The 12,564-nt window shown below is 33.1% G+C and overlaps 1 protein-coding gene across 1 annotated transcript in view; it reads left to right on the top strand.

Annotated features, from left to right (window-relative positions):
- The window catches only part of LOC143235002 (sodium/potassium/calcium exchanger Nckx30C-like), a 94,035-nt gene that overhangs the window by 58,266 nt on the left and 23,205 nt on the right, over positions 1-12,564 (top strand). The window contains exons 3-4 of the mRNA XM_076472704.1: positions 9,216-9,318; positions 10,307-10,635. Coding sequence (XP_076328819.1) covers positions 9,216-9,318; positions 10,307-10,635 — 432 coding nt within the window. The remainder of the gene's footprint in view (positions 1-9,215; positions 9,319-10,306; positions 10,636-12,564) is intronic.

Genomic DNA, 12,564 nt, shown 5'->3' with positions numbered 1-12,564 from the left:
CTCTTCTGATGATGCCGGTAATACTTAATTGATATGATTTAGAGACTTTGACTATTTTCTGTTCCAGACCTAGTTCAGACCATACACTGTTAAATACTGTTCGAAGCATGACGAGTCGTAAGAAATGGTATAGGTATTCAAGTACCTTCATTTCAGTTCTCTGAAAGCGTATGCCCTTTACATCAATACAAGAATTCGTTGACAGACTTTGGCATTGATGTACTGATTTACGCAAAGCAAGTGTAAGTACGAAATATTGCCAAGTGTTATGAATCATCTGTGGCTTCCTCAGAAGCTGCCTTATCATTGAAGATATTTTATTAATTACCATTTAAATTTTAATTGTATATGAGCTCTGACTAGTTGATAGAGGGTTGAGACTGAAATCCTGTTGAATGCCCGAAGTGTTTTACAACGTGTTTTTTGTTTAGATTTTCTGATCAATAATATATCGCATCTTCATAACCATACATTTACTAGAATTAACACACTTAAATATCACAACCAACTCTAACTATACAAGTTTGTGTGAGATCTAAGGCAAGTATAATTGCATGTTATTGGCTACAGGTTTATTTACTTTTGACCAAAACGACACAAATTTGAGTCACTATCCATTTTCAGTGTATTGATTTTGTGATAAACTATCGTCAAAATTGTAAGATGAACACCACCAAATATCGTGAACAAAAACTTACTTCAAGAATAAACACATTTAACCTTAACACATTCCGTGTGAAATGGTTTAGAATAATAACAATAATTCATTAAATATCTCAAAACACTTATTTTTTAACCTTTAACAAATTGACAGACAGGCATTCCGACAAACGGAAGTTACTTCCATATTTTTCTATCGTCCATAGCTCATTGTTTAGGGGTCTCAGGGGATACTATAATACAAATAGGCCCGGCATGGCCAAGCGTGTTAAGGCGTACGACTCGTAATCTGAGGGGCAGGGGTTCGAGTTCCGGTCGCACAAAACATGTTCGCCTTTTCAGCCGTGGGGACGTTATAATGTGACGGTCAATCCCACTATTCGCTGGTAAAAGAGAAGCCCAAGAGTCGGCGGTGGGTGGCGATGACTAGCTGTCTTCCCTCTAGTCTTACACTGCTAAATTAGGGACGGCTAGCGCAGACAGCCCTCGAGTAGCTTTGCGCAAAATTCAAAAACAAACAAACAGCCTTAAAGGCGATTACATCACTATCTAGCAAACCACATTTATAGGTATGTTTAAGAAAATGAAATTGATTATATTAAATTAATGATCGAAATAGGAAAGAGTAAAAGTTTTATTTGTCAAATGACAGTAGCTGAAATATTAACCTGGCAACTTTTATTATTGAAGTTAGCTAAAAATTTATATTACCATCTTCTCGATATCATGTTCGATCTTACATTGTTATGGTTTCCCAGTAGCTCAGGGGTATGTCTGCGGGCTTACAACGCTAAAAACCGGGTTTCGATACCCGTGGTATGCAGAACACAGATAGCTCATTGTATAGCTTTGTGCTTAATTCAAAACAACTGCATTGTTACGATTGTAAATTACTTTAATTCATATCAGAAATCTTCAGCCATTTGCTTAGAACTCAGTATCCATGATACAAAATATTATACAATACTTTACCTTAGTCCATTTATTCATTTACAAAATTAAATTTGTTACTTGGAAACTATCTTAATTTTTTGTGGCTATCGATAAGGACTTTTTACTTCATCTCTAAAATTTATAATTTATTTTATTTTTATCTTTACTTCAGTTCAGCTAAACTCTTGATAAAGTACCTCAAAAAGTATAATTTACACATGTGAACAATTATTTTTCTTGCTATGTGTCAATGACATTAATGTAAGTTTGCTTAAATTGTGTTAATTTCAACAGCATCATGTTTCTTTGTTACAAATTGGTGTTAATTTCGACAGCTTCAGGTTTCTTTGTTACAAATTGGTGTTAATTTCAACAGCATCAGGTTTCTTTGCTACAAATTGGTGTTAATTTCCACAGCATCAGGTTTCTTTGCTACAAATTGGTGTTAATTTCGACAGCTTCAGGTTTTTGTTACAAATTGGTGTTAATTTCGACAGCATCATGTTTCTTTGTTACAAATTGGTGTTAATTTCGACAGCTTCAGGTTTCTTTGTTACAAATTGGTGTTAATTTCGACAGCATCAGGTTTCTTTGTTACAAATTGGTGTTAATTTTGACAGCATCAGGTTTCTTTGTTACAAATCTTGATATTCTGCTTGTTTGAAATATTTTCATATTGCATTTAATTTTCCATGAAGGCATAACTGTTGAAGGAAATATAATCCCATTTTGAAATAGCAAGTGATATATATAACTTCTAATTTATGTGAAATATTTTTTATGCTCAAGTAAGAACACGTTTGATACTTCATTTTGTTTTGTTGATTTTTACACGCAATTGCATAACGCTGACCAATGGTATTTGGTATAAAAAATACGTAATTCCTATGGAAGGACTTATGTTCGGCGCAGACAACGAGAACTGAGATAATGTTTTACACTTGGAAAAACACTTGAAGATATTCCTAAACCAAATCCAAACACAGACAAGTTTCCGAACTTCTCAATCTGATAACAGTTCACTGTGAAAGATACAATACAGGAACATAAAATAGGAAAGTGATTGACGATTTTGAGCTTTCTGAGGGTCAACACACTATATCCTTTGACGAAATGATGTTTGTGTAAAATGAGGTGCAGACAGAGATTGAATAGAGGATTAAAACTGGTACAATATTACAAAAACATATTTGGTTGGACATCTTTTAGATTCCTATCACCTATTATCAATACTACTTGAAACAACAGCTTAGATTAATTTAAATCTCATTTATAAACTTATTCGTGTATGGTACTTAAAGGTTTGAAAAATCACGCAGTTGAACTATGTGAAGGACTTGCCAGTTACCTTAACTTGTATCAAAAAGAGAAGAAAACAGTAATATAAATAAAACAGTTGTTCTTTGAGTTAGAAACAAAACATCAGATGGAACATACACTTAAGAGTATATACTCAACATTAACGCGTTTACAAATATATATAACTCTGCTTGCGTGTGTGTATGTGTGTATATTCACCGTTTCAATAGATATTTTAATGGTTTAGACAAACAAATTTTTGAAAAATATAAAAATTAGATATATATATATGAAATTAAAAACATTCAAAGATAAATAAGTGACGGATATAGAAGTATGCACATGCGAATATATGTTTCCTATCAAAAGACTGCTTATTTTCAAGTTAAACACAGGGATACACAACGGACTACTTATGCTTTGCTCGCCACTGGTATCGAAAGTCGGTTTTTCGTATTGTACATCTGCAGACATACCGCTGTGCAACTGGAGAGCCCAATAACAGAGGCTTTTCAGTTTGATAGCCCAGATAGCCCTCGTGTAGCTTTGTGCGAAATTAAAAACAAACAAAAATAATTAATGTGGTATTTCTTATCATCTAAAGACATTGAGCTAATTTGGGTTAAGAAAATGTTTTGTGTTAAATTTTGAAATAATCTTTATGTAGCACTTTTAAATATTTTATCGAAAATATAAGGTTTTTTGTTTTTAAATTTTTGCGCAAAGCTACTTAAGGGCTATCTGCGCTAGCTGTCCCTAATTTAACAGTGTAAGACTAGATGGAAGGCAGCTAGTCATCACCACCCACCGCCAACTTTTGACTACTCTTTTTATCAACGAATAGTGGGATTCACCGTCACATTATAAGGCCCCCCACGGCTGGGAGGGCGAGCATGTTTGGTGCGACCGAGAGTCGAACGCCTTAACACCATTGGTCATGCCGGGCCGAAAAGATAAGAGATCGATAACCTATTTGTTTGATTATTTTTTCCTTGGCATACAGTAGCATGCATTTCAGTTTTTTGCACACACTACCCATTTTATAAAAACTCCGCAAGACTGGTAAATCATTCCAATTATTTATGTTTGTAAATTAGACTGTACTGTAATGAGTTTGTTTGTTTGTTTTTTTGAATTTCGCACAAAGCTACTCGAGGGCTATCTGTGCTAGCCGTCCCTAATTTAGTAGTGTAAGACTAGAGGGAAGGCAGCTGTCATCACCACCAACGCCAACTCTTGGACTACTCTTTTACCAACGAATAGTGGGATTGCCTGTAACATTATAACGCCCCCATGGCTGAAAGGGCGAGCATATAACTTTAGCAGTAACTTTGAAAGCTTATATTACCAAAAATCGGGTTTCGGTACCCGAAGTGGAAACAGCACAGATAGTATTTGGTGTAGCCTTATGCTTAACAAAAACCAAACAAGACTACATACATCTTATCAGTATCTGTACAGTGCAGTTGTCATTGTAAATGTTCCCATTATAAAAATATCATGTTCAAAGCATACTCTTCCTCCTTGCGTGCTTTCCATAATTCATCCAGAATAGAAGGATGACAGTTCTTCAACGCCCATTTCAGTAATCTGATCGCATAGGAGTCCATATTAGCTGCTTCTGACAGTTTTACTAGTATGTTTTCGTATAGAATGACATGATTATCCGTATTTTTCTCTGACTACTTGTAGCATGCGGCGGTGTAAGGGATACGTAGTAGAAGCAAAGTGACTTGTGTCACTTTTCTGGATAGAGATTCTTCTTAATTATCTTGCTTACTACATTTCGCACGTAAACGGTTTCTCCATTGCACTTTATGTTCCTGAATTCTTCACCTGATAGATGACGTTGCATTTTGCTCAGCACAACTGAGGTGAGACTAATTGAATATATCCCTCTGTTTGGTCCTGAAGTTGATACATGTTTTTTGAAATGCCATTAAGTAAAAAATATTGTCATGATTTGAAGGTAGGAATATTTGCGTTGGAAAATGTTATTATGCACCATTCCTGTAGTCAAATAATTTGGAGGTGTAGTTTTTATGCATTCTGTTTCGCCATTTCTTTATAATGGAAGTGACTGTCAAATAATTTGCATTAATATATATTTTAAAAATTGCTCTGATATTATACAGAGAACCTTCTGCATGAACTTAGTAAAGTCATAGTTAACTTGAAAATCAAAACAGTTTACTACGACCATCATTCTGAAATATCATTTCTTACGACTCTTTTAAGATAATTAAGTATATTAATAGAGTAAAACAGAGGAAACTGAAACAGTTAAAACCATTAGTTCCAACTGTTGACGTGACAGGAAGTGTAAAGATAGTACAGGGACAGTCTTGTAAGTGCAACAGATGTCACATTATGTAACAACTGCCCAATAACTTAAAAGTCAGTCCAACTATATCATGCAAAGAACGTTACAAAAACTTGTCGCTTATTTCAGAAGCAAAAGGAAAAACACAATTTCACTAACATTTAGAGCTCTTAAACTGTAAATTATGAGTAAAGCATGTGGTTATCTCTGGTGAACCGCCTTTCTTTTACTAATTGTGAAGTAAAAATATAATGAAAACTTATAAAGATACTTCACCCTTCTTGTGTTGCCTCTACAGACAATAGAGATGCTCCACAAGAGGATCGGGTGTTTGTGTTTTCTTATAGTAAAACCACGTTGAGCTATTTGCTGTAGCCACCAAGGGGAATCGAACCTCTGATTTTAGCGTTTTAACTCCGATGATTTACCGTTGTCCTATCGGGGAACAAGGGTATCGGTATCCATTCTCTTTCATGTAGGTTGTACTCTTCTATTCTTTTTAGAATGACTCTTTTTGAACAATAATACAGTAACTCATTGCACTCAGTTTATCTAACATTTCTTCAAAGACCATTTTAATAATTCAGTCATTTTCTTTGATGAACATAACCACTAAGCTTTTTAGGAATGAACATGAAAATTATATTTGTCACCATAATCCTCTCAAAACATGTGTGAAACATAGTCTTATAAAATAGTCTACAATTAAACAAAATACGTTTAGACATCTTATGTTTAAACAATCCGTCACTAAATCCATTACAACACCTTCTTTCACTTAATTTGACACTTGTGTAAAAGTGACAAATTATTTTCTTCGTTTCATACTTTCTACATACGCCTCATCTTCCTTAACTTTATTAGAAACTCAGATTTGTTCTAAGATGCAATCAAACTTCTGTAGAAAGTATCTGATCAAAATATGGTTAAGTAATTTATCAAAAATCCCCAAATTATACTTTTTTATGAGGTCTGACCTTTTAAATAGATATAATTTTGGGAAAATTCAACTTCTCTCTACATACAGGAACCTATATTTATTCCAATTGTCATTTTGATTGCAGTAAAAATGACCGCATTTTTGGTTTGTTTGACCTTTAACCCCATACAATTCTTTAAAAAAGGCTTAATTAAAAAACTAATCTGGGCATATTGAATCAAAATGTGACATTGCCATATTTCAAATTAATACGCCAAGAAATGAAGAATGGCAGTAAATTTTACTCTAATTTAACAACACTAAAGCAACAGATCATAATTTTTAGTAATAATTAATATTAACTTCCAATTAAAGCAACTAAAGTGGGATTAAAATCCAGCTTGGTAATGAATATAGCTAATTAAATGTGTTTTTTGATGTTATTACTTCTATAAATTTGAATGCATTGTTTCATTATTTGCGTCATCTCACTGTTACCGATATTTTCGGTCGTAATCCCAATTATATCTAAGGAAGATCGTCCCACGAGGAAATTTAGTTTAACCTTGATTACGTACATTAAGTAAACAATGTAAAACAATTCCTGTAATAAAAGAATAATAATAAAAATTAAAAACAATAAAATTAGAGTTCTTAAAAGTTGTCATAAATACTGTTAATAAGAATAATAGTAAGGATATAATAGAACATACCTTATTTACGGAACACTTGTTTCTGGCGTCAAGTACCCTCGTAGATTAAAACGTCTTTTGAACGTCACCTGTAGAAAAGTTATATATTTAACATTAACCATGCGTAATAGAAGTTCAAACTAAGAGGAAGTAGAAACAATGTTAGTGAATACGATAAAGTTTTTTTCACAATTACTTGAAACAATTAACAAGTACATTAAAAGGTAGACGTGAAACTTTTGTTGAGATCACGATATTTTATAAGACATAAACACATTGTAAGTAGGTAGTTAGGGAACTCGACTCGCAATCTGAGGGTTGCGGGTTTGAATGCTCGTCTCACCAAACATGCTCGATCTTTCAGCCGTGGATAGTTATAATGTACGGTCAATTCCACTATTCATTGCTAAGAAAGTAGCCAAAACGTTGGCGGTGGGTGATCATGACTGGTTGTTTTGTCTCTTATCTTTTACTGCTAAATTAGGGATGGATAGTGCAGATAGCCCTCGTGTAGCTTTACGTGAAATTCAAAACCAAACCACAAAATTAAACTAATTTTGTATTTAAAATGCAGTAAGAGAAACCTCGTTTATGAAGAATGCGAATGATTTTAAGAACTCTATTTAAAAACTGGTATAATGTTTAATAAATTATACTGTGCCTAATAAACTCTGTGTATTAAACACTGTAATAATGTGTATGTGGAATAATAGAAACTTGAAAGAGTTTGTTTTATTGACAATTTTGAACATTAATATTCAATTAATACTTCTGATAACTAAATCCAGACAATATGGTTTCTTTTGGTTAAAAAGCAAAGTTTATAACTAAAACAATAATTAAAAGACATTTAAAGTCCCATTTATATATTTGTGATAAGAGTATATCAATCTTACTCACCTACTATTACTGGCTGAACATATTATTCATTGTAGTTGATTATTGGTTTGTAGTGAGTAGCAGCAAACAAAAGCACCTAGTACGACTATGGGTTGGGCAACTTGATCCATAGTAAATCTTTTTAAGTGAGTTTAATGTCATTAGAAACCTTCAGGTAAAAGTAATTTGATAACGTATCTGTTTTTTGCTTTATAAGTATGATCTTGGTCCAATGTATTCAAAGTAATGAAGATCCTATTTAATTTTACAAATTTCAAAGTTATTGACTCAGGTGATTACACAGGATCCATTGACGAATAATGACCATTCAGTTGTCTTGGAAAGATTAACGGAACATCTAAGTAAGTTTGTTTAATTCTTTGGAATTATGCACAAAGATACACGATGGGCTATCTGTGCTCTGCCTACCACGAATATCGAAACCCTATTCGTAGCGGTGTGATTACGCAGACATAATGCTGTGTCACTGGGGCGCCACCTACGTGAGAAGTATTATACTGAGTGATTAAATCTAACTATAAAGATGTCCATCTTTTAAACTACTTTTGTTCCTCGTTGTATCAAAATCGCTGAATTAGTATAGACATTTAACTGTGATATATAAAGATAAGAAATTCATGAAGAGAACGATTTGTTTGAATGTGTTTGTTATTTTCGTAATGTCCGTATTTCACTTTGACATCAACTACGCTTCTACATCGCTTGAAGTTTTTGTAATAATTTGCTTGTTACCTAAGATGATTTTTATATCACAATATATGTAAACAGAGTGTAATAATGTGTGGTTGATATTACAACACATATGTACCTAAAAATACTTTAGAACAACTCTTGTAATACAGATAAGATGTAAAGGCTATAAAATCTAACGTTAGGAGTTAATATACGAGAAAAAAAATCCATGTTCTTCATATGTTGTTTCAGCACTTTTGGGGTAACGTTTATCGAACTTGTTCTTCCAATGAGAATATGCTATTCTACGAAACAAAGTAATTTGTATACATATGTATATTGTTCTCTAAGTGATTCTCTTCTTATCACAATCATGTTTTTAATACAGAAAGATGCACAATGTACTTTCCTGTTTTTTTTACCTTTTTTATAAAACGAAATTTCTAGAAATAAGTGAAAAATCACAAATTATTTAATATATATAAGTGATATTCAAAGATTCAACTTAACAGGTTAAATGACTCTCTTTAGGAAATGAAACGAACTTTCTCTCTTTGCTAATATTTCATTTAATGACTAATTAACTAACTGAGTGAGTTCATCAACTCCGTCTTTCCTGCTTTCTATTCAAGCCTTATTACTTTGAGGGTTATATTTAGATTTATTCACATTTTGCAAAGTTAAGAACATTGACATATAAAACATGAGATTCAAATATCACAAGAATTTTATAATTCTTTTGCAATAGCTCAAAATTCTTGTAGGCTTAAGAGGTTTGTGTTCAATAAAAACGTAAATGTGCGTGTGTATGTTTCAGTTAAGCAGAAGACGTATGAGTCGACCTATCCTTCACGCTGGTAGCAAGTTTCGTCAAGGCCTGCTACAGTTGATGATACACTCTATCGACCCTATGCATGACGGTGAGTACATGGTGTGGAAGTTTATGCATGATACTGAACGAGAAGAATAGAAAACAATTCGCACGTGGATATTTTTGCAAATAAAAAGAAGTTCTGGAGAGTTACTGCTCTCACGAATAGTTTGAAAATCCATTATTTCAAATTTCGTTATTTTCTTTTCTGAAAAATTCATTTCAGGAAAGTTCTGTTTTTCATTATTTATACAAAAAATCATTTAAACTGATGAATCTTTTTTACAGTAGTATTTTTTATCCATAGGGAACTTCCATGAAGTGAGCTAATGTGACTCGTTCTAAATCAATTGGTTTCAGTTTTCCATTCGTATTTTTTCTTGATGTAGAAAATTAGATATCGATCTTATATACGTGTATTTACAATAATTTAACGAATAAACAGGCAGTGGGTTCTAAGAAAATATACCAGTTTTATTGAACAATAAATTGTGTTACTATTTGTCCACAGCAATTTGAATTCAATAACTAAAATAAGTAATTTTCATTGTATAGCTTCATACATATAATTTTACAGTATTTACAGTAAAGAACGTTTGAACGTATTCTGGGTATTAAATATAGTTTTGGTTTCATTTTCTTTCTGATGAAGATTTTTTTAAAACCTGAGTACAAAACACAGCTCTAGTTTCATGTTTTTATGCTGTATAAAAATATAGTTCTCGTTTGTTCGTTTTTCTGTTGAATTTATTTTGCTATTTAATGCTTAAATCTTATTAAATATTTGTAAGTTACAATTGTTTTAACTTATTATACAAGGTTGGTACTAGAGGGGTGTTAAGGTGGGCTGAGTATCCCAGAATTCCATTCTGGCTCAACTGTGCTCATATATTATAAAACATTTTTTTTTCGGTAAAGTAACTTTTTCTGAAACATTTAAGTGAAAAAACTGTTGATTGAAAATTATATGACGTAAAATAATTTCATTTTCAAGGTAACCAAAGAAAAGTGTAAGTTAAAATAATTTCATGTTACAGGTAAACTTGATGAGAAAGCATCACAGCTTCACGCCATTGCCTCATTGCGTGTTTTGTTGGAAGCAACAAAACCTCGAAGTACAGAGAAATCAAACGGCAGCACTATAAGTTACAGACCTCCATCTGGTGACAAGTTGTGCACAACGTGTGCTATTTGCCCAACTTGTGCTACGTACGCGACTTGCTCATGTAAAAACGTTCATCCTGTAACGATTAACATTTCATCAAAAGACGTCCATAATTGTACGCCAAAGAATGGTACAGAAATCATTTCTGTAGATGAAACCGAACTGGCTGAGGACAAAGACAAGGATTCCCCTGACAAAGAGGTACGTCGTACAAATTAATGTCCTTCAAAACTTTGTTTAGTTAAATTACGTGTTATTGTTGGATTTTATTCTAAAATTCGAACCCTTGCTTATATATAAAACAATTAAAACTTAGTTATTAGAAACAAGAAAAGAGATGGAAAAGGTCAGGAAAATCAACGGCATGAAAGTTATTATTTAACTTTTAGAAAGTGTCATATAGACGTAAGTTGCTACTGTTACTAAATCGGGTCATGTGTGTTTTTTTATCTGCCTCTTTCTTCTTAAGCTTGTATTAATCAAAATAATCCTAAATAATACACATCTCAATTTTAGTTTTCGTTCTCTAACAGAAATAAAAGAATAATAACATCCATTGTAAAAATATCAAACGTTTCTTCATTGTTCACTCGAGGATTGTGAGCCATTGAATAAGTTATGGTCGGTTCGTTCACTATAACTGAATCTAGGAACTCATTTTAGGTAGAACCAATATTTTGGTAGGATCTCTTCGTTGTTATTATCAATTTAGGTGGTTTACTGAAGATTTATGAAAATGTTCTGAATGTATGACGTTAGAATGTGCATACCTCAGTAAAATAACTAAGAAACATCTAAGCCCAAAAGAATAGCTCCATTAATAATTTCACACATGGAGCAAGGATTCCGTATAATGACGTTGATCTCAAAGAGCAGAAACAGAAGATTTCTGATTCAGTAACCTCCTTGTAAATGATCGCTTCAAGATTTTGCTGGCTGATTGTTTGTTTGTTTGTTTTTGAATTTCGCACAAAGCTACTCGAGGGCTATCTGTGCTAGCCGTCCCTAATTTAGCAGTGTAAGACTAGAGGGAAGGCAGCTAATCATCACCACTCACCACCAACTCTTGGACTACTCTTTTACCAATGAATAGTGGGATTGACCGTAACATTATAACGCCCCCACGGCTGAAATGGCGAGCATGTTGGGCGCGACGGGAATGCGAACCCGCGACCCTCAGATTACGAGTCGCACGCCTTAACACGCTTGGCCATGCCGGGCCCTTCGCTGGCTGAAAATAATTTGTATGTCATAGGCTTAGAGCAGTTAGTAAAGATCGAAAACTTTCTACTTAATAATTTCACCAATTATATTATGAAAGAAGCTTTCCTGGTGTTACAAAACTAAAATTATTATATGCTGCTTATGTCATGCCTTAGACTGCGTGACTCTGTGCAAAATAAAGCCTAAAAATGCTAATGTTTGGTAAAATATAAAAATGTATGGTTTAAATATCTTAATAGTTTTATTCTTCAAATTTATGAAATATAGAAATTAAGAGTATAAAGTCAGTCGCTATCTTGTTTTTGTGGGTTTGTTGAAAATAGCTTTCAATTTATTATTTGAACAAGACAGCCAAGGACACAGCTGAAAATAGTTCTGAAGATAATCTGAGATATGGTTAACTCAGATATTTTAATTTGCAGGAAGACAGTAAAGAAAGACAAATTTAGTTGAACTTTATTTTCAGCTTTTCAGAAGTAAAACGTAACACTTAAGGATTATATTTGGCCAAGTATGGCCTAAAACTTAATGTTTTGGACGGACTATGGATTTTCGTGTCTGTGGTTTTCGTCTCGCTGCTGCAAAATTGTTTTCCATAACTGGAGTAATGATTACTCGTAGAAGTGACAGTCATTTTTCACTATTCTATCAGAGTATTCCAAGATATGTTGGTAAGTGCCAGTACAAAATTATGGACGACTAGCGAAAATAATTCTTATGTATTTTGAGCAAATGTTCGAAACAAAAGAAAGAAAAACAAGTACAAGTATTTGATGAATGCTTAGATCGAATAATGCTTTCAAAAGAGAATTTTGTAAAGTTTATGAAACTGACTATATAATGGACCTCATTGTTTCGTGTGTGACTATATAATGCACCTCATTGTTTCGTGTGTGACTTGAGCTC

This window comes from Tachypleus tridentatus, chromosome 12, assembly GCF_004210375.1.
Source record: "Tachypleus tridentatus isolate NWPU-2018 chromosome 12, ASM421037v1, whole genome shotgun sequence".
Lineage (NCBI taxonomy): Eukaryota > Metazoa > Arthropoda > Merostomata > Xiphosura > Limulidae > Tachypleus > Tachypleus tridentatus.
The sequence above is the reverse complement of the archived record's forward strand: the minus strand, read 5'-3'. Positions and strand labels throughout refer to the sequence as shown.